Below are 23,376 nucleotides of genomic sequence, written 5' to 3'. Positions count from 1 at the left end.
GAAGTGCCATGATCAAGGACCTTATCTCCTTTGGTTATACTGAAGTGCTCAGATCAAGGACCTTACCTCCCTTGGTTATACTGAAGTGCCATGATCAAGGACCTTATCACCTTGGTTATACTGAAGTGCCGTGATCACGGACCTTATCTCCTTTGGTTATACTGAAGTGCCGTGATCAAGGACCTTATCTCCTTTGGTTATACTGAAGTGCCATGATCAAGGACCTTATCTCCTTTGGTTATACTGAAGTGCCATGATCAAGAACCTTATCTCCTTTGGTTATACTGAAGTGCCATGATCAAGAACCTTATCTCCTTTGGTTATACTGAAGTGCTCAGATCAAGGACCTTATCTCCTTTGGTTATACTGAAGTGCCATGATCAAGGACCTTATCTCCTTTGGTTATACTGAAGTGCTCAGATCAAGGACCTTATCACCTTGGTTATACTGAAGTGCCGTAATCAAGGACCTTATCTCCTTTGGTTATACTGAAGTGCCGTGATCAAGGACCTTACCTCCTTTGGTTATACTGAAGTGCCATGATCAAGGACCTTATCTCCTTTGGTTATACTGAAGTGCCGTGATCAAGGACCTTATCTCCTTTGGTTATACTGAAGTGCTCAGATCAAGGACCTTATCTCCTTTGGTTATACTGAAGTGCCATGATCAAGGACCTTATCTCCTTGGTTATATGTAAGTGCCATGATCAAGGACCTTACCTCCTTTGGTTATACTGAAGTGCCATGATCACGGACCTTATCTCCTTTGGTTATACTGAAGTGCCGTGATCACGGACCTTATCTCCTTTGGTTATACTGAAGTGCCGTGATCACGGACCTTATCCCTTTGGTGACATTAAAGTACTCGAATTAAAGATCTTATCCTCTTGGTTATATCAAAGCACTCAGATCAGGGACCTTATCTCCTTTGGTTATACTGAAGTGCTGTGCACAGATTAAGGACTTTATCCCTTTCACTATACTGAAGCAATAATTTAGCTATTGCAATAGATATGAGGTATGTATTTATCAATCTTGGTATTGTGGTTGAAACCTGCTTCTGGTTAAACTCATCAAAAGTCTTCAAAGAACTGGTGGAACTGTAGATGTCAAACCCAATTTTTTCTGCCTCAATATTTTATCCTTAATGATTATAACATTGAATTCTTGTTCACACAAATGGAAAAATCAAATCAAATAATCAGTTAAGAGATAACTTACCATCAAAATAAAATTTATGGAAATCCATGCCAACTATTAAGTTTCCCATGGCTTCAGGTTCAAAACATGTCATATGTGGATCCACGAATTTGCTATAAAAGAATGAAGTATACATAAGCCACTCATCATACATGTGTAAACTCTGGTATGAAAAATTATGAAATGGATTCTTAGGTAATGCCATGAAGCTATGACAATAATGGAAACAATGAGAACCTTCAGCCAACCACAGATCAACAAGGTAAAATAAAACGTGTAATGACCAAACTTTATGTAATGGGTGTTGTCAGCAAGGAAGTAATACAAGAGGCCAACAAGTCTTAACAGTTATCTGACAACAAAAACTTTCAGCAAAGAGATGGGTTATTTTTTTTTAAACTCTGAATGAAATCTTGCTAAGAAGCTGTTTTCCATGATGAAGATGTTAGTTTTGGTGAGAAGTTGGTAACTGTAACAAGTGTTACCTATTTTTTGACAGTAAAGTTGGAGCTCAATCCAACAGGTGAAACTTGAGAAGAAGTTTGAAATAGGTGTTTCAAAGGAAAACCATGATTGCGCAATCATGTAACAAAATGGACTCCCCGACTGCTGTGTCGAAAAATAAAAATACTTTGTTGGCTACTTTTCCTTAACATTCCCACCAATTTATAGACCAACTTCACCAGTGGAACTGGAAAAGAAGTTTAAAATATATTTTTCAAAATGGCAGCCATCTTGGATTTCAGGCATAACAACACCTGATCAAGACCATCTCAGGATCATTTCATGCAAGTTTGAGCTCAATCCAACTGGTGGCACAAATGACAATGGCTAGAGGTCATGATGATGCTTTCGGTCAGATGACCTAAAAATCTCTGGTAATGTTTATTCACGCCTTCCAATATATGTGAATTAATCAATGCGATACATTCAGTTTAACAGTAGATACGTACGTGTATGCTTCATAATCGCCACTAGTTATTGCTGCTATCAGCTGCTCAGTGAGTTTGATCACATCCTGTTTTCTACCTGTCAACCAAAGGGAACATAATACATAATTAACTGAAGAGAGAATGTGTGCTGAGCCTAATTTTTCACCTACCACTGGAGCTAGGATGTGAATACTATAAAAGGTTGCAGCACCTCCAATCATAGATTAACTGAATTATATAATCTCTCTAGCTCAGGGATGCACAGAGTCAGTATATTTGTACAATGATACAATGAATTACATCACGACCAAGAAATGACTTCATTCTAGAGATATGTTCCAGTAGTGACAACAATCTAGGAATCAAATATTTACTGGTATATTCATGTCATTCAACAAACACTTATTATGGTTTATTGTTTGTAGGTATAACAAGGTATAGTGAAAATGTTTTAAACATTAATATTTTATTCCACAATTTTTTCCTTCAAGGAAGTATGTCAACCCTGCATCCTCTTATGTGGGGTTATACAGAGTCAGTATACTTTAAGTGGGCCAACATTTGTCTGAACAATGCTGCTCCAATAAGATTTCATTTTTACAATTCTATTATACAGTCTATTCTACTGTCACACACTACCTATATATGCTTAACAATATATGACCACACTTTGCAGAAACTTACCAAAGTTTGACCAAACCATTCAGATACTTACCAGTACCCAAAGTCAGCAAAACCCTACACATACTTACCAATTATCGACCAAATGCTGCATAGGCTAAGAAAAGTTTGGTTAAACCCTCAAGAGGCTTACCAAAGTTCTACCAAATCCTCAACAAGTTCAATCAAACCAAACAGATGCTTACTGAAAACAAAGCTCATTCAAACCTTAGAGAAGTTTCCTATATTTTTACCAAACTCTATATATGTTTATCAAAGTCCAGTTAAACCCTATATATATTTACCAAAGATCAGTCAAGCCCTAGATATACTTACAAAAGTTCAACCAAACCCTAAATATACTTACCAAAGTCCAGCCAAATCTTTAAGATGTTAACTTATATTCAATCAAACCCTAAAGCTACTTACCAATGCTCAGCTACACCCTTAAAAGTTTGGCCAGACTCTATCTATAGATGGCCACATCTTATATACATACTTACTTGTATGTAATCCAACCCTGTACTGGTACTTACTTCAGTAGGAACCACACCCAAGTCTACTAAGCTAACACCAACACACACCTACATTTCCTGTTTCAAATAGAAATGGTTTCAAGTCCCTTTCTACAGTTCAATAGATTCTGATTGGAGGCATCAAACAGAGAAAAATCAAGGATAATGAAAACCATATTTTTCACAGAAGTCAAAATGATACCACCAAATAGCCAAACTCTACTGCAGCAAGACCAAAAACAGGCACAACCTTGTGACGGAATGGAAAATTTTGGTGGCTTAACCTGGACGAATCGACTGATAGTTTAATGGACTTATTCTGAGCCTAATGGAGGATCTTTTAGAGTAGCCTAAATCGTAAGCAGAAGGGGCCATGCTTAGCTGAGAAGGAGGTCTTTGTGTCCTATGGTGGACCAAAGCAGAAGAGAATTTTACTAAGCCTTGTGGGTGATCTCTGCAGCTTACCTAGCCCAAAGCTTTGCCTTGTGAGTAAATTTCATGTCATAACCTGTACCAAACCAGGGAGAGCTTGGCTTAGCCTTATGAGTGATCTTTGTTGCATAACCTGGACCAAAGTAGGGAGAACTAATTGCTAAAGCCTTGCAGGTGATCTTTGTGGAGTAACTTATACCAAAGCAGGGAGAGCTTGGCTTAGCCTTGTGGCATAACCTGTACCAAGGCAAGGAGAACTAATTGCTAAAGCCTTGCAGGTGATCTTAGTGGAGTAACATGGACCAAAGCAGGAAGAATTTGGCTTAGCCTTGTGGGAGGTCTTTGTTGCATAACCTGGACCAAAGCAAGGAGAACTAATTGCTAAAGCCTTGCAGGTGATCTTTGTAGCTTAACCTGGACCAAAGCAGGGAGAATTTGGCTTAGCCTTGTGGGAGGTCTTTGTGGCTTAACCTGGACTAACGCAAGGAGAGCTTGGCTTAGTCTTTTTGGTGAATTTTGTCACATAACCTGGACCAAAGCAGAGAGCTTTGCTAAAGCAAGCCTTGTGGCCTAAGCTGGACCAAAGCAGGGAACACTAATTGCTAAGCCTTACAGGTGATCTTCATTGCGTAACCTGGACCAAAGCAGGGAGATTTTTGATTAGCCTTGTGAGTGATCTTCGCGGCGCAACCTGTACCAAAGCAGGGAGAACTAATTGCTACAGCCTTGCAGGTGATCTTTGTGGCTTAACCTGGACTAATGCAAGGAGAGCTTAGCTTAGCCTTTTTGGTGATTTTTGTGACCTAACCTGGACCATTGCAGAGAGAGCTTTGCTAAAGCATCTTTGGGGGTAATCTTTGCGGCCTAAGCTGGACCAAAGCAGAGAGAGCTTTGCTAAAGCATCTTAGGGGTGATCTTTGCAGCATAATCTGGAACAAATGTCCAGACAGTGTTGCGTAGCCTTGTAGAGGATGTTTGTGACCTAAGTCTGAAAAAGGAGGGATAGTCTTGCTTTATCTTTGATTGTGGAGCATCTTTGCTGTGTAACCTGTACCAGAATGAAGAGATGCAAGCTTTGTGGACTTCTTCATCACCTACCTCTCACAAAGGCAAGCCTTGACCAAAAACCAGGACTTACCCTTAACACAAAACTGGCACAGTGTTGTGGCCTACCTTGTCTTTCTTCTACTAGTAACCTAGGTAATAATGGTATCAAGCAGAGCACTAGGCAAGAGTGCAAAAGATGATGTACAGCACTTAAGAGAAGAATAAGAAAGCTTGCACATGGAAGTAATAAAGACCATATTAGGGGTAATGAGTCAAGAGTAAGGTCAACTTCTTGTTCGAAATGTTCTGAGTCAGTTGCAAGAAGTGAATCCTGGATGAACTAGTAATTTTTTCTTTTTACGTAACAAACCTTGACAGTGCAGACCTATGAATAGTCCATCATGTTACAGTAGAGACCTTATCAAACTTGTTCAGGAGCAAATTTGGGCCAGGTTATAAAAGGAGTATCCACAACACAGCACATCAGACAACATAGCCATGGTAGAGACCACAGGAGTAACAAAACGCAGCGCTGGTACAACATCAATTTTGACTCAAATTTTGAATACAGCAAGGAAATATCGGTCTTTTGTTTGATCAAATTATCTTCAATTGGTAAAATATGCATGTAGTGAACATACCATTATATATGGAAATGTTAACAAGTTAATTTATTTTGCCTTTTTCTTTCTTAGCAGTAGCTGATAACACATGAGGGTTTATATCCTTTAAATATTTCCATAAATCTACAAGCAATGAGGTTTTTCAAATATCAAATCATGCTTGAATCTACAAAAACATACATGTGCATACAAAAAAGATGAACCACCTCAAACCCCTCCCCCCATAAGGCCTGAATTGTTCAACTGGTTTATTTTGCTAAATTGGGACAACATCCAGATATTCCTACAGAAGAAGCATATTAAAGAATTTGCTTTATTTTCCCCCATTGGGCCCCTCCAATCTGGCCTCAGGAGGCCAAAATCTACTGTTTAGGTAAAACTGACTTCCCTTCACCGAAGCATGCTTCAGACCAGATTTAGGCAATATCCTGCCATTATTAAAGAACAAGACAAATCTTAAAGAAATTGATAAACTTTCCAGATTGGGCCCAGCCCCTCAGGCCTAAGGGGGCCTAGACCCAAGGTTAACACATAAATTCCTTCCCCTTCCCCCAAGCATGCTCTTTAGACCAAATCTGGGTAGAATCCGGTCAGATGTTTATGACTAGTAGCGATTTATGGGAAAAACTGACAAATGACTGACGCTGCCCTTTGGGCCAGGTGAGCTAAAAATCCAAGTAATAGTCTTTCGTGAGCCTATCACTATTAAACCTACACATAAGTGATAAACAGATACCAGGCACATCACCGACAGGACAGTCTACTAACACAATATCATATCACCTAGGGTACAGTCTACAGACAAACTGTCATATCACCCAGGGGACAATCTACAGATATAATGTCATATCACCCAGGGTACAGTCTACAGACAAACTGTCATATCACCCAGGGGACAGTCTACAAATAAAATGTCATATCACCCAGGGTACAGTCTACAGATAAAATGTCATATCACCCAGGGTACAGTCTACTAACACAATATCATATCACCCAGGGGGCTGTCTACAGACAAAATGTCATATCACCCAGGGGACAATCTACTAACACAATATCATATCACCCAGGGGACAGCCTACTTACAACAGCCATATTACCCTAGGGACAGATTACTGGCAAATAGTCTTATCATCTAGAGGAGGGTCTAATGGCAAACGTAAATACAAAAACACATCACCAGAGGGATGATCTACAAGGACAAGAGAACTAGACAAAATCAAAACAATATACACAACAATTAAAAACCTGCAGAAAATTTCTATATGAAATCTTATTAAAGGTGAAATTGGATTTTCTTCTAATGTTGATATGGATACAGGATAAGGGGGACATGCCACTTCTGGGAGTAAGTACAGCTTGTATTCTATGTTGGTCAAGGATATGTTTTGGTTGTGGATTTGGGCATTCAAACAAAAAGTCCTTCATTTGAATTGAAAATATGGAGGGGAAGTGCATCAAACAAAACGCTGTTACTTACACGGCGTTTTGTGAGGTTCAGTAGAAGACTCATTAATCTGCAATTCTGTCAGAGTGATGCCCCCTGTAGTGATGATGTCACAAATAAAATCATATCATCTTACAAACACTGGTCAGCCAACTAAAAAGCTGGAGAGCTCAAAGGAAAGAGAACTTTAACACATGCTTTCCGATTACAGGTCTTCTCTCAGCCTTGCGATGGATATTATCTGTTGGAGTGTTATCTAGACCAGTAAAACGTATCTAACTTAAGCTATCATACTTAATAGCACTTAAATATCATTAATTACTAGTATGTGTATTTATAATTCTATCAAATTGAAATATGTTCCCCTTTACAAATGCATTAAACTTTAATTTTTCATAGTAAACTGCATAACTTTATACTTTTGTAAATATTTGTACAGAAATTCAACACTTTTCATAATAATTTGCTTTATAATTTCAAATACTAATTTTGATTGTCTGTGAAATTGATTGGAAATAATTTCTGAAAATATATCTACACACAAATACAGATAAAAAGAAGTGAAGAGAAAACCCAACAGACCAGTCACAGAAATCCTACCTCTATTGGTACCATGCTCCAACACAAGTAGCACTCTACAGCAACACATAACAATACCACAACACAGATATCATTTATATTGCCAGGTGTGACTTATATCCAAACAAACAACCAACATTTCTTGAAATATTTATAAAGGATTGGTATTATCTGAAAAGTTATATACTTTTACATACTCCCTAACCTTGTGTCAACCTTATTGCTCTCAAGATTCACAAGACATATCTTCTATATCATTAATAAAAAACTGTTCTCCTTGGCATGTGGTCAGATGACTTATAATATGACTACAACGAAATATCATAACTAAATGTATACCAGTTCAAAAACGCCAAATTTGACCTTGACCTTTAACTTCAGCACCGTTTGGAAACTTTTATCATTTTTGTTGCGGATACAAGGCATCAACAATTATGAATTTTTAAAAATAAAACTTGGCCATTATATGCTGGTTCTGGCCATCATATACTGGTACCACACCTTTCCTTAATGTGACAAAACTAAAAGGACATCACTACAACAGGACATGAACAAACACAACACAAATCTAAACACATCAATTTGCTTTATAAAATAAATCTAATCTTCAAGATTTAAAACATGAAAAAAGAGTCTACTAATAAGATCCAATTTAAGCTGTGAAGGTAGACTTGTTCCATAATATTATAAATCAAATCACAGTAATTGTCTTTAACAAGTTTACAAGTAATACTTACTATAAGATTTTATTTGATTAATTCTGATGAAAATTATGGTACAAAGAGATTATATTACTTTCTCCTAATTTTTTTCAGATTGCTGGTTGACTATTGAAAACAATTTTCAACACAACTACACATGTCGTAAATTTGCTTATCGTGACAAAAAGGTTAAGAAACTTAGAACAGTTATATACTAGCATTTCAATGCAGGCAACAGAATGAATTGCTTTAATATTGTACACTGCTGTGATTTTGATGGTTGTGGTGAGAACATCTATAACAATAACAAGAGTGTACACAATACTTTTATACACAGGATTATATATATATTGTGAATTTATTTCTGAGAACTCTATAATGCCACAAACTCCATATGTAGTTTAACTGAAATACTTAAGTGATGGTAATGCAAACAGATTTTGTACATACTAATGTCATACACAGGCTGCAGGCATTTCATGACAGTGCTGGCTTAACAACAGTCATGCATCTAGTGTTTCTATAGGTTTGGTGAGCCTTAACACCAACGTGTTATACTTCATTGATATCAACAAAAAATTCCTTAAATTATCAAATCTTTTTTAAATAACAGAAATTGTGAAGCGCAGAGTTTTGTGTAATCATTTTTCAATCTTTATTTTTATCTGAAGGCAACATCTTATTTTATACCCTTGAATGAGAAACGGTAAAGAAACCATGTCAGCCAGTGACAGTTGTGATACATTCTGGGCTGGAGGGCAGTCTTAGGGAAACCAAAGTACAATCGAATACTGTAATTGTATAGAATTGTAAACAGACCATCTATGTGATGAAAAAGATCAGTGATTTCAAACGAAGGGTCAAAGAATCAAAAGAGGGATCACAAATCAGAACCTATGGGCATCATCAGACAACTAGGGGATCGGGGAATATCAATAACAGAATGTTCTAGGAAGATGTTTACAGTGGAGAGAGTAGAATCACAGAATTAGACAACATTTGCTGCACATTGTAAACAGAGTTAATAAATCAACAAAAGAAAACTTGAGAAGAGTTTGGTAGGTCTTTTGGATTACTTTCTCCATCAAATGTTATACTGGAGCATGCACAAGCCACATACAACAGTTGTTATATATGTGGTGTATATGTACCAACAATGGTGCTAACAAAACAAAACAAATCAAGTGAGCCGATATTACACTTGATTCAACATTTACAGTCGGACTCCTTTCTTCTCCATTGGTCAGTTTTAGAATAGTTTGCTGGACAATGCTGGGTAGTGCCCAGTACTGACCAGAGTGATGGTGAGTGAGAGATACACTACACAGTATCTAAATATTAAATATTACAGTAAACAGGCAAGGCGCCATAATCAAGCAGCCATACTCACTGTCCATATCGCTTTTTCCTACTTGGAAGATTGCAGGCAAAAACAATAAATAGGTATAAAATGACCAAAACATCTGCCTTGTTTGTCTGTTTCAATTCTCCCTAGTAATTACATTATCAAGTGTACCAATATATCTAATATCAGTATTCCTTCTCACCTTTTTTCTGGACTTGAAATTCCCTTTTCATGAACCTCCAAGATAACCTATACCACTAACTACAATACAATCTTGAACCGACTATGTGCATGGAAAAGCCCATCAATGACACTTCACTGAAAATTTTACTTGTCAAACTGCCTTCCTTTGAACTTTCACATTTGTCAAAAGTTTTTTCGCCAAATGTTTATTTATGATCTGGCGTCTCTCCAATAATGCCAGGTTGATCACTCATATCAAACGACCATCTAGCAAATGACAATCAATTTACACAACCATCCCAGTCACCCACCTAGTTCAGGACACATATCTTTCTATCTATCCTCATCTTTACTGAAGAGCTGTTTTCTTCTGCCCAACTCAGAAATATGTATTCCCCCCTACTTCACCCAATGTTTTCTTCTACAAGTTTGTCCATATATGAGTCTAACATTTATAAGCTGTGACAATCATTTCACTGGCTTGAATCAACATTTATTATTGATTTATTTCCACATGGTGGCAAACCTTTCATGTTTGCCTCGGTGATACTCTCTTACTTATTACTATATTTGACCAGGTATTTCCCACAGTACATACCTTTGGTGTCATCAGATTCATCAATAGTAGCTGAACTGTCAGTGGATTCTTTGATTCCATCATTCTTCTTTGCCATCAAACTACGGCCTGTGAGAAAGAACATCTCAGCTATTATTCAATGATCGCAACTGAAGGTGAAGCTGTAAATAAAAATTTCTACTGAAAACTATTATATCTGATACTATTATATCTGATACACAAAACCATGTAGTGTAAAATACACGACTGTTTAATAAAGCTTTGTTAAGCAACAATAAGTCATTTAAACTCATCTAGTTCTTCTTTTAATCAATTGTGGATGGGAACTAATGTTCCATTAAGTCTGTATAATCAGACATGAAAATATTGCAGTGAAAAAACATTTCTGAAAATCTGAAAAATTATGAACATGTATGTATCAATTTTAATCCTTATCTGTTCAATTTTAATAGTATGATTATTGATGAGAGGCCACTTCTATTGTTCTGAAGATTGAAACCAAACAGTAGTCCCTCTGTCAGGGAACATCACCCAAAGCATTTTAACTAGCAATTTAAGCAAAAGAAGAGATAACAAGATTGAAAATATGCAAAAAATATCAACAAATCTCTAACTACAAAACAATAGTAAAAGACATAAAATTAAAGTAGTAGAAATACAAAAATAATTATAAGTTTCCAGCATCATTCTGTTAAATGATTTAAACATATTAACATTTGTTATGACATTTGTAGATTGTTACATATAAGGATGACAAGTTATTGTAAGTTAGGACAACTGTTGCCTAAGTGCATGGCAATGATCATTTGAGTTTACAAACACACACTCTTCGATAGGATGATGTGTGAGTCTGTGTTAGCTACAGAAGTCACACAGGTGAACCACACAGGTATGGTGATGTCCTGACTCAGCTAATCATACGCACACATGGGTAATACTTCTTCCAGAAAGTATGTGAAAGGTGAGGTCATTGTTTCCTCATTTTTTTAATATGAAGAGTAAATTTTGTATGGAGTCTGTACAAAAAACCCTCAAAAACTTAAAAAAAAACACTTCCCAAAGAATGTTCAGTATACATATTTTCCCCCACATAAATCACACATTTCTATAAAGCTTTCAACAAACAAAAAACACGTCATCAGAATTGATGATAAAAGGTCTTATTCAAATATTCAATTTCTTTGAAAGGAATTTTTTCATGCTGAAAACTTAAGGAAATGAATCTTGTATAGTGCTGAATTTCTAAGACAGACATTAAACTATAGATATAATGAGAATGCCCAATGTGCTGATGTGTGATAGCCCAGTCAGGTAAAACAATTATATTGTACAGCACAGCACACCATATAATCACAAATCATTTCAATGACAGCAGTTAATATTTATTCATAAGCAATATCTCACTCAAAACTCTGGTTCAAAAATCAGCCATCACATTACAGAATATAGCAAACTTCACACAAAGTTTGGGAGTTGGATTAATTTTGTTTCATTCAGTCAACAATTAAATTCAAATTATTATTTCAATTTCCTGTACATGATTTCAGAAGCAGCTTTGCAAGAAAATGAAGTCCTGCGATCCAGTAAAGAAATTAGGACTTTCAAAAGTCCAGAGATTGAAGAAAATTACTTTCGACCAACCAGGTCACTTCATCACAGCAAAAACAGTCCACTGCAATGCAAACTCACAACACACAATTAATTGTGACTCCACTTATCTTGTTGTTACTACATAAGATAGTGAAAGGTCTAGTCCTGAATTAGTCTCAACAGAATAGTCCTAATAGAATAGTTGTGGTGAATCAGGCCCAACAAGGGGAGGATGGTGACTGCTGGGATTGAACACTAGACCTTACCCAAGGCCATGTCAGTCACTGCCGAGTCATTAGGACTACTGACTACTGGTACCACTTGACCTGGGTCAGTAAAAACACATACATTAACATGGCCAATACAGAGTATGGGACAGGATCATCAGCAAGCACAATTACCAATCAGCAAACCTTACTATACTTACTGTAACAACCCAAACATTTAAGTTAAACATATCAGTAAAAATGAACACAAATTCCAATCTGATTTAAGTATCTTGCATGCATGAGACCAGCAAGAAATGTCAGCTCCAAATTTTGCTATCCACATACACAAACATATTTGAGTATTAGTGGGTTGTTTAAGTGGAAGACTGTAATTCTGAAAAGCCACATCCATAGGGTTTTTAAAATAACTTGATTAAAGCTACACTGATTATTGAAAGTCACAAAAGTTTGAAGGTTATAAGGCCACTCTGACTGGGTTGAAGGTCACAAACAATAAGAATGAAGGTCATAATCACAAAGGATAAAGACTTGAGGTAACAAATAATGTGGAATGAAGGTCACCAAGGATGAATATTGGGGCCACAAAGGATAAAGATTGAAGGTCACAAAGGATGACACTGAAGGTTACAAATGAGGAAGAATGAAGGTCTTAAATAATGAAGACTCAAGGTGGGAAACAATAGACAGAGTGTCGAAAAGGTTAAAGAATGAAGGTCACAAAGGTGACAAAAGATAAAGACTGAAATGACAAATATATAGTATTTTATTTTTGGAGTTTAACAAACAGATCAAACTAATGTGCCAGTTAGTAGGTCTAGCATGGAAAGGCAACATATATGGCCACATGTGACCATAACCAAGTATTCATCGGAACCAGCAACGGGACAACAGGCAGAGAGGGGAAAAGCTGGGACCACTGGTCATTCTGAAACCATTCCCTCCTTACCACCACCCATCACACCGCTGGTTATCATGGAGTCCTCAAGTTGACTTTGCCCAGCTACAGAAGCAGGAGGGACAGGTTTTGGACTTTTTTCTGGTCCTGTTAACACTGCAATACTTTTGGAGACTTCCTGTTTGGCTTGGCCAGAGACCAAAGCAGCAAGGAAGTTGGATGGCTCTTTCTTAGGCTGACCAAACAGTATTGATGCCATTGTTGCGGACTCTTTAGTCACTTCAGGTGTTGTGAATGGAAACTTGGCAGTACCTTTGGATTCACCAGTCAATCCAAATGGACTCTTGGGCCTGTCCTTTTTATCAAATGCAGCATCTTTCAGTGCTGTTGCTTGTTCCATGTGTGGATCTCTAATTGGAACTGCCTGTTTTCCAGAATCTACTACAAGAGAGGATGCAAGTTTTGCTGCCATGTTGCCATTAGCTGCTGCACCGTTGACTTTGGCTGTGACTGGCAATGCTTGACCTGAAGTCCAGGAGATATAGAGCAAGTTGTACAGACTGCAGCGAAAACTAAGCAACTGTGATCAACACACTTAGTCTTGCATGCTTTTAATGCTAATCATACACATTTGTCCACAAATAAGCTTGCTTATTAGATTAAACACAGAGGATATGTGCTAATCTTAATGTTGACATTTTACTTTAGATGACTACCTTCTGTCTGCTTCTAACATCATTCTCTAAAACAATCAAGTACCAGGTTCATGCAGATTTCCATGTTTAGTACTGAAGTGTTGATGAATGAATGACTTGACAAATTTGTTCGCTGTCACAGACAGTTAACACAAGTTCAGTGTAAAAACAAGTAACCAATAAGATGTTGGTCTGATAAATCAAGAATACAATGTAGTATCTGAAAACAAATGAATTAATACATTAATGAAGTTCTGCAATTACTTCATGATGATTCATTACTTTGTTAATAAATGACTGGAGGACAGCCATGTGAGCAGGTTTGGACAAAACACATACATTTGATCATCTGTTAAATTTATTAAATATGTATGGTAATGACTCTAGCAACAGTATCATAGTAGATACAATATGTTAGGATTGAGCCACATCTTCTACATACTAGTGAAGCAAGGTAGTCAAAGAAGTTCCATATACTTTATGCTTCAGCCACAAGGCAAGTATAATCCCAATGACTGATACAACTGTCCTTTAAATGTGACTGTGGCGCTGTAAGAAAAACACAATGCACATGTGATCGGTCCTACAGGTGGGCAGCAGGCACAGGCAGGGATACCCAGTCCTTCATACCTGCGAGCGCGGCAAGCTTTGTGGCGGCATTGGTGGTAGCGGCATTAGTGACACTGTTGCTGGGAGTAGAGCCACCATTTATATTGACGGCTGCCGTCAGAGGGTGACCTATGAGTCATACACTAATAAGTAACACATCTGCTACCAATGTCCAGTGATTATGGTAAAGTATCACACTCCGTAAATAATTGTACACTTTTATAACATTCAGACACCTAAATATATATCTATACTCAATTACTTTCTACATTTGTTGATAGCATTTTTGAGGAAGCTTGTAAATATTTCTGTCTGTCACCTTGATACAGAAAGCAATGAATCACAGATGATATTTATACTCTATAATTGACTTATACCTTACAAAGCAAACCCTCCAATCATAACTTTGGGTGTAGGAAAACAGCTATAACCACCACCAACCTGAGGTTCTTTTCAGAAATATTAAAAAGCTGGATTTCTATGCAGGGAAAAATCACACTGGGCTACTTTTCTCTAAGTCTCCTATAAACATCCCATTACAAACCTATATATACAAAAGAAAGGGAGACAACTGTATCACTCCACAAGGGCCAAGGGAGACAACTGTATCACTCCACATGGACCAAGGGAGACAACTGTATCACTCCACTTGGGCCAAGGGAGACAACTGTATCACCCTGATTAGAAGAAATCAAATCACTGAACCACCTGCTTTAAGCAAAGGATTCCACTGCAATGCCTGCAGTCTACATAAGAGAAGAAATAAAATTGATTACTTCACGGATGCATTCCATTTACAACAGTTTTGTCAACAGCTAACCCCAAAGACCATTACCCATCTAGAAATTCTACAGGCCAATACATCACCCATCTAAAACCCTATAGACCACTACATCACCCATCTAAAACCCTATAGACCACTACATCACCAATCTAAAACCCTATAGACCACTACATCACCAATCTAAAACCCTATAGACCACTACATCACCAATCTAAAACCCTATAGACCACTACATCACCAATCTAAAACCCTATAGACCACTACATCACCCATCTAAAACCCTATAGACCACTACATCACCCATCTAAAACCCTATAGACCACTACATCACCCATCTAAAACCCTATAGACCACTACATCACCCATCTAAAACCCTATAGACCACTACATCACCCATCTAAAACCCTATAGACCACTACATCACCAATCTAAAACCCTATAGACCACTACATCACCAATCTAAAACCCTATAGACCACTACATCACCCATCTAAAACCCTATAGACCACTACATCACCCATCTAAAACCCTATAGACCACTACATCACCCATCTAAAACCCTATAGACCACTACATCACCCATCTAAAACCCAATAGACCACTACATCACCCATCTAAAACCCTATAGACCACTACATCACCAATCTAAAAACCTATAGACCACTACATCACCAATCTAAAACCCTATAGACCACTACATCACCCATCTAAAACCCTATAGACCACTACATCACCCATCTAAAAACCTATAGACCACTACATCACCCATCTAAAACCCTATAGACCACTACATCACCCATCTAAAACCCTATAGACCACTACATCACCCATCTAAAAACCTATAGACCACTACATCACCCATCTAAAACCCTATAGACCACTACATCACCCATCTAAAAACCTATAGACCACTACATCACCCATCTAAAACCCTATAGACCACTACATCACCCATCTAAAACCCTATAGACCACTACATCACCCATCTAAAAACCTATAGACCACTACATCACCCATCTAAAAACCTATAGACCACTACATCACCCATCTAAAAACCTATAGACCACTACATCACCCATCTAAAACCCTATTAACCAACATATATCCCTCCTTGAACTTGAACTAATAATATCACTGAACCCTATAGACCATATGCTACATCCCCAATCTAGGGACACAATAGATAATTACATCACCCCTCTAGGAGCTCCATAAACCACCACATTACTGCCTTTAGAAGCATAAGGGGCTACTTTGTTCGAGGATTATCGTATTCATACCCCATTACAAACCAGAGGGCAGAGACAGAAAACTGCATCACTTTACTAGGGCCAAGGGAGACAACTGTATCACTCCACTAGGGCCAAGGGAGACAACTGTATCACCCTGATTAAAAGAAATCAAATCACTGAACCACCTGCTTTAAGCAAAGGATTCCACTGCAATGCCTGCAGTCTACATAAGGAGATGAAATAAAAATGAATACTTCACTTACGCATTCCCTTGACAACAGTCTTGTCAACAGCTAACAGAAAACTTTTCATTACTGATATTTTAAGACCCAGGATAATATTTTACAATTTCAAAACATATTAAACACTTGTTTTCATGTGTAAAGTATATCTCGTCATACAAATGTTTTGTTAAATATAGGACTTTTCAAAAATAAATCAGCAGAACAGAATCATTAGATTGAAGTGTAATTTGGAATGGCATCAAATCTTTGTCACTATGTCACTGTAATGACCACAAAAAGATGAATGTGGTCAGGTAGATTGATGGTTGGTCAGCAAAGTTACTTTAATTTAAGCGAGATATACTATACAACGATACACATTCAGGTATTCTAATGATAACATCCAGTTCTACTTATATTACAGTGCAAACATCTTGTGGCAACAAAATATATACATATAAATAAACAATAGGTCCACACATCACTCCAACAAAAATCCTTACAGATGATGTGCTCTCTAGAAAAATGTTGAAGTTTGAGGTGCAATAACTTCAATAGGACAATGGGTACCAAGTCATATCACACTTATTTTCAAAATTTATCACAAAAAAAAATACCAAACTTTTAACTAAACATAAGTGGAAGCAGTGAATATGTATAAGCACACTGACAAAATAAAATGGTTTTACCTCCTCCACCCCAACCACCACCTTGTAAGAAATCAATTTAGGTCATCTTAACATACTAGAAACCATTACAATACATATACAGCTACCAGAAATTATAATATAATAAACAAACATATAAAAACAAGACAGGACCATTATGTCAATGTCACAAGGTTAAGGACAAGCTAGCTTTAAATTTTGTAAACGATCAAACTCTAAATTCTGTAAATGACCAATCCTAAAGGCTAAATGCTGACTTATCAATCCTAAATAAAAACATGAAGGCTTTTGGTGCTTTCTCCAAGATCCTGTTGACAAAATTCTGTTATTGTTTTTAAATTCTGCCAACAATAATCTCAATGTACACGTCATCCCATAGGATTTTTTTCTTTTTTCTTTTCTGTCTTGGATAAAACTATAAACTTCCATATGAGTATATTTTTTTTTGGTTTCCACATGCTTTATGCACCAATAAACAATTTCACATAAAAAAGTTGTTTTTTTTTCTTCTAGATTTAACACATGTGAATTTTTTAGCTAATATGATCACAGGGTTGGCAACTTTGCTTTTCTTTGATTTTACATAGCAACTATTTCCTGTAGTATGAATAACATGTCACTTAGTAAATATAATAGAACAAAAGTCAGATTCAATAGCAAAAAGTAACTAAGGGATACTGTGGTATAAAAACTAGGCATGAAAATATAGAATAAGCAAGGATTAATATTGTGTGCTGGTTTGTCACTAGAATAATAAAAAATTATTGTGTGCTGGTTTGTCACTGGAATATCAAAAAATGATTGTGTGCTGGTTTGTCACTAGAATAATAAAAAATTATTGTGTGCTGGTTTGTCACTGGAATATCAAAAATTTATTGTGTGCTGGTTTGTCACTGGAATATCAAAAATTTATTGTGTGCTGGTTTGTCACTAGAATAATAAAAAATTATTGTGTGCTGGTTTGTCACTGGAATATCAAAAATTTATTGTGTGCTGGTTTGTCACTGGAATATCAAAAATTTATTGTGTGCTGGTTTGTCACTAGAATAATAAAAAATTATTGTGTGCTGGTTTGTCACTGGAATATCAAAAATTTATTGTGTGCTGGTTTGTCACTGGAATATTAAAAATTTATTGTGTGCTGGTTTGTCACTAGAATATTAAAAATTTATTGTGTGCTGGTTTGTCACTAGAATATTAAAAATTTATTATGTGCTGGTTTGTCACTAGAATAATAAAAATTTATTGTGTGCTGGTTTGTCATTAGAATAATAAAAAATTATTGTGTGCTGGTTTGTCACTAGAATATTATGACAACTTATTTATTTCCTTCCTTGGAGAACATGCAATTGTATCTCGTAATGTGGATAATAGTCATCACATGATTGTTAATATAGCCAAATCCAAGAAATTCTTCTGAATGTATAGGAAGTACATGAAAGCCAACACATACGAATATATAGGTCACACATGAAACCTACCCGATAGGTGTTTAGGTCACACATGAAACCTACCCGACTGGTGCTTATGTCACACATGAAACCTACCTGATTGGTGTTTAGGTCACAAATGAAACCTACCTGAGTGGTATATAAGTTATACATGAAACGTACCTGATCAGCGTATAGGTCACACACAAAACCTACCTGGTGTATGAAGTTCACATATACAACCTACCATATAGTACAGTGAAAACTGTTTAATAATAAGTGCCATTTTTCAGGAGAAAATGTGATAATAACTTAAAGCTCATAATGCAAGTTAAAAAAAATTATGTGTTGAGATATGTGTAGATGGAAACGCATACGGACATCCGAGGGTATAAAAGGACCGTGACCTGTCAAACCGATTATTATTATTTCAATGTCAACATAAATAATAGGTACGTTTACTTGCTTCCATTTTTTTCTTCTGAGTGACTGAATAAGCTCAAAATGGACATTTAATGTGTATCTATGTCAAACAGATACAATATTAGCCATATACCAGAAATAAACATTTATTTACAGTGCAATTTACACACCTTGAGCTGTGCCTTTTGGAGGAAAAAACACACAACAAATAAATAACTACGACAAACCCTACCTTGTTTTTTAAGAGTACTGGTATAAATTCCTTCATAATAAGCTTTACTATTTCCAGTTATTTCCTTCATGAAAAGAGTGCACTAGTCAAATTTTAAACAATCTATTATAAGTCACCACATGTTTTACTTGTCAAGCATTTACACGATCAAAATTGAGGAAAACAATAATAGTCCTATGTTATACAGCATTTTTCAAGTGCTTCAGTGACATAGTAAAACTGATCGTGTCCAGAGTTTAGTGATCATGCACATGTTGCAAGATATATGTGATAGACAGCAGGGAGTTTCCTTTGTTTTCAGTTTTATCATATTTTTTATATATACTTTTGGATAGCTGAAAAGTACTGGTCATCTTCAAGCAACTTTGAAGTCCTCAAGTGAGTGCAATCTTTTTGGGGCACATGTACGTGCAATAATATCATTTTCAGGTGAGTTTCATTTCAGGCGGTCAGTGTTGAAATGAAAGCTGGTTTGACAAGTTGTAAGATTTTGATACCCTGGGATGCCCATAATCATTTCCAAGTAAGACTTGGACTAAAATGTCAACCACTTCCTTAGTTATGCTTACCAAAAGATATCATTATCATAGGGGGCATCTCCGAATCATTTGGGAAATGGAAACTTTCTTTTAAATCTCAAAATGAATTCATTAGACCAAAGGAAACCTACATGGAAATCTGAGAGAGATCCATACCCTACATCTCAAGAAACAGAGATCACAAATATTGTTAATGAATGGATGGATGGATGGACAGATCACCAGCGTGTGCCATTTGAATATAACACCATCTCATGACAGTGTGCTAAAGATACAAACTAATTGGTTAAACAGTTGTTTCAAGTTTCATAAAAATGAGTACAGTCCATAAATCAATTTCCATCTAATAATAGATATTGGGAAGGGCACACTAATTCCAGGATAACTCTCACCCAAACTTGAGATATTACAGTGTTAATGGGGACCCTGGCTCCTGCACCAGTTTAGTTTAATGGGGACCCTGGATACTGCACCTGTCTGCTTAAATGGAAAACCTGGCTCCTGCACCAGTTTAGTTTAATGGGGACCCTGGATACTGCACCTGTCTGCTTTAATGGGGACCCTGGGTACTGTGCTAGTCTTGTTTAATGGGCACCCTTGGTAAGCACAACACTAACATGGTTCAAGGGGGACCCTGGGTACTGCACTAGTCTTGTTTAATGGGGACCCTGGGTACTGTACTAGTCTTGTTTAATGGGGACCCTGGGTACTGTACTAGCTTGTTTAATGGGGACCCTGGGTACTGTACTAGTCTTGTTTAATGGGGACCCTGGGTACTGTACTAGTCTTGTTTAATGGGGACCCTGGGTATTGTACTGGTCTTGTTTAATGGGGACCCTGGGTACTGTACTAGTCTTGTTTAATGGGGACCCTTGGTAGGCACAACACTAACATGGTTCCAGGGGGATGCTGGGTACTGTACTAGTAATCAAACAAAATCTGATTGGTAAGACTTGGTTATCATGGTATACAGAGGTAGTTCAAACAGACCCACTGTTATATCACAGGTGCTTATAAGGAATAAATGCTTAATATCATAGGTACCTTCCTGTTTTCATACAAGTTGAACACTATGATATTATTTCTAAATTGTGCAGAAAGGCAAGTGCACTTGTACTTCAGCTGATTGCAGCAGTGACTCGTACAATTGATTTGATGCACTACATACACTATAGTATTAAATTGTGATTAATTACCTGGTACATTAGATGTTGTGCACTTGATAGATTAATCTAAATTGATTACTCATTCAAAATAACGTGAATATCAAGTTAAGCATGAAGTGAAAAAAAGTGAAATTTAAAAAAAAAGATGTACATAAGCATATTTTTTAAACCATTCAATCAGATATTATAGAGCAAGATTAAAAGTTTTACTGAATACTAGGTCTACTGTAGGAAAGGGCTAACAATATAGAAACACTTACCTTTGTTTACTATAGTCATACAAAGCAAACAAAAAACAGAGATGAGACTGGGAACATTCAGCATGCTCAGGTCTCAGAGACATTGTACACACATGAAGCAATGACATGGACAATGGAGTTGTGAATCATCAGCAACACTGTCTGGACAGGATCTACTGTCCCAATACTAGCAATATTCTACAGTATCTTATTATTATATGATGGTATGTGTATGATAATGATATTCACATTTGATGATGTGTATTTTGATGAGTCCATGCAGTTTACATTCCTGCAATATTTGTAAACAAATTTCCAGTACTTTATGATGTTAAATAAGTGATATTTGCAGCACACAGGGGTCTTTATTCTACTACTGGTGCAAATCCATGAAGCATTGACAACCAAATTTACCTTTATTAGAAAAATAGAGAAGACTTTATCTAATTTAGGCATGAAAAGAGACAGTGGAACTTGTGATGTGGGAAGGGCGGTGAGCATTACATTTAAGGAATAACACGTGCTCATTCAGTGATAGGATATAATTGGCAAATACTCCCAGTGTTCCCTAAAATCTCACTGTAATTCTTATACAGGAGAATAAAGGCTTAATTAACAGTAACCAGACACAAACAGTGACTTAATCAACTGTAACCAAACACAGGAACTGACTTAATCAACTGTAACCACACACAGGAACTGACTAAATCAACTGTAACCACACACAGGAACTGACTAAATCAACTGTAACCACACACAGGAACTGACTAAATCAACTGTAACCACACACAGGAACTGACTAAATCAACTGTAACCACACACAGATGGTGGCTCTGACTAAATCAACTGTAACCACACACAGATGGTGGCTCTACTAACTGTAACCACACACAGGAACTGACTAAATCAACTGTAACCACACACAGGAACTGACTAAATCAACTGTAACCACACACAGGAACTGACTTAATCAACTGTAACCACACACAGGAACTGACTAAATCAACTGTAACCACACACAGGAACTGACTAAATCAACTGTAACCACACACAGGAACTGACTAAATCAACTGTAACCACACACAGGAACTGACTAAATCAACTGTAACCACACACAGGAACTGACTTAATCAACTGTAACCACACACAGATGGTGGCTCTACTAACTGTAACCACACACAGGAACTGACTTAATCAACTGTAACCACACACAGGAACTGACTTAATCAACTGTAACCACACACAGGAACTGACTAAATCAACTGTAACCACACACAGGAACTGACTAAATCAACTGTAACCACACACAGGAACTGACTAAATCAACTGTAACCACACACAGGAACTGACTAAATCAACTGTAACCACACACAGGAACTGACTAAATCAACTGTAACCACACACAGATGGTGGCTCTACTAACTGTAACCACACACAGGAACTGACTAAATCAACTGTAACCACACACAGATGGTGGCTCTACTAACTGTAACCACACACAGGAACTGACTAAATCAACTGTAACCACACACAGGAACTGACTAAATCAACTGTAACCACACACAGGAACTGACTTAATCAACTGTAACCACACACAGGAACTGACTAAATCAACTGTAACCACACACAGGAACTGACTAAATCAACTGTAACCACACACAGGAACTGACTAAATCAACTGTAACCACACACAGGAACTGACTAAATCAACTGTAACCACACACAGGAACTGACTAAATCAACTGTAACCACACACAGATGGTGGCTCTACTAACTGTAACCACACACAGGAACTGACTTAATCAACTGTAACCACACACAGGAACTGACTAAATCAACTGTAACCACACACAGATGGTGGCTCTACTAACTGTAACCACACACAGGAACTGACTAAATCAACTGTAACCACACACAGATGGTGGCTCTACTAACTGTAACCACACACAGGAACTGACTAAATCAACTGTAACCACACACACACAACTGTAACCACACACAGGAACTGACTAAATCAACTGTAACCACACACAGGATGGTGGCTCTACTAACTGTAACCACACACAGGAACTGACTTAAATCAACTGTAACCACACACAGGAACTGACTAAATCAACTGTAACCACACACAGATGGTGGCTCTACTAACTGTAACCACACACAGGAACTGACTAAATCAACTG

General features: G+C 37.1%; 1 protein-coding gene across 8 annotated transcripts in view; it reads right to left on the bottom strand.

Moving 5' to 3' along the window:
* LOC132551327 (calcium/calmodulin-dependent protein kinase type II delta chain-like) overlaps nucleotides 1-23,376 on the bottom strand; it is a 118,870-nt gene that overhangs the window by 7,720 nt on the left and 87,774 nt on the right. Inside the window, exons 13-19 of one of the 8 annotated variants that reach the window (XM_060215453.1) lie at nucleotides 13,004-13,477; nucleotides 12,094-12,153; nucleotides 10,259-10,345; nucleotides 9,523-9,543; nucleotides 6,886-6,948; nucleotides 2,153-2,228; nucleotides 1,221-1,312 (exon numbers count right to left, since the gene is read on the bottom strand). In XM_060215453.1, coding sequence (XP_060071436.1) covers nucleotides 1,221-1,312; nucleotides 2,153-2,228; nucleotides 6,886-6,948; nucleotides 9,523-9,543; nucleotides 10,259-10,345; nucleotides 12,094-12,153; nucleotides 13,004-13,477 — 873 coding nt within the window. The remainder of the gene's footprint in view (nucleotides 1-1,220; nucleotides 1,313-2,152; nucleotides 2,229-6,885; nucleotides 6,949-9,522; nucleotides 9,544-10,258; nucleotides 10,346-12,093; nucleotides 12,154-13,003; nucleotides 13,478-23,376) is intronic. The other 7 variants (XM_060215454.1, XM_060215455.1, XM_060215456.1 and 4 more) reach the window with 7 other exon arrangements.

The sequence above is a fragment of the Ylistrum balloti genome, unplaced genomic scaffold, assembly GCF_031769215.1.
Source record: "Ylistrum balloti isolate Yb309-2 unplaced genomic scaffold, AGI_CSIRO_Ybal_v1 Utg370196, whole genome shotgun sequence".
NCBI classification, from domain to species: Eukaryota; Metazoa; Mollusca; class Bivalvia; order Pectinida; family Pectinidae; genus Ylistrum; species Ylistrum balloti.
The sequence above is the reverse complement of the archived record's forward strand: the minus strand, read 5'-3'. Positions and strand labels throughout refer to the sequence as shown.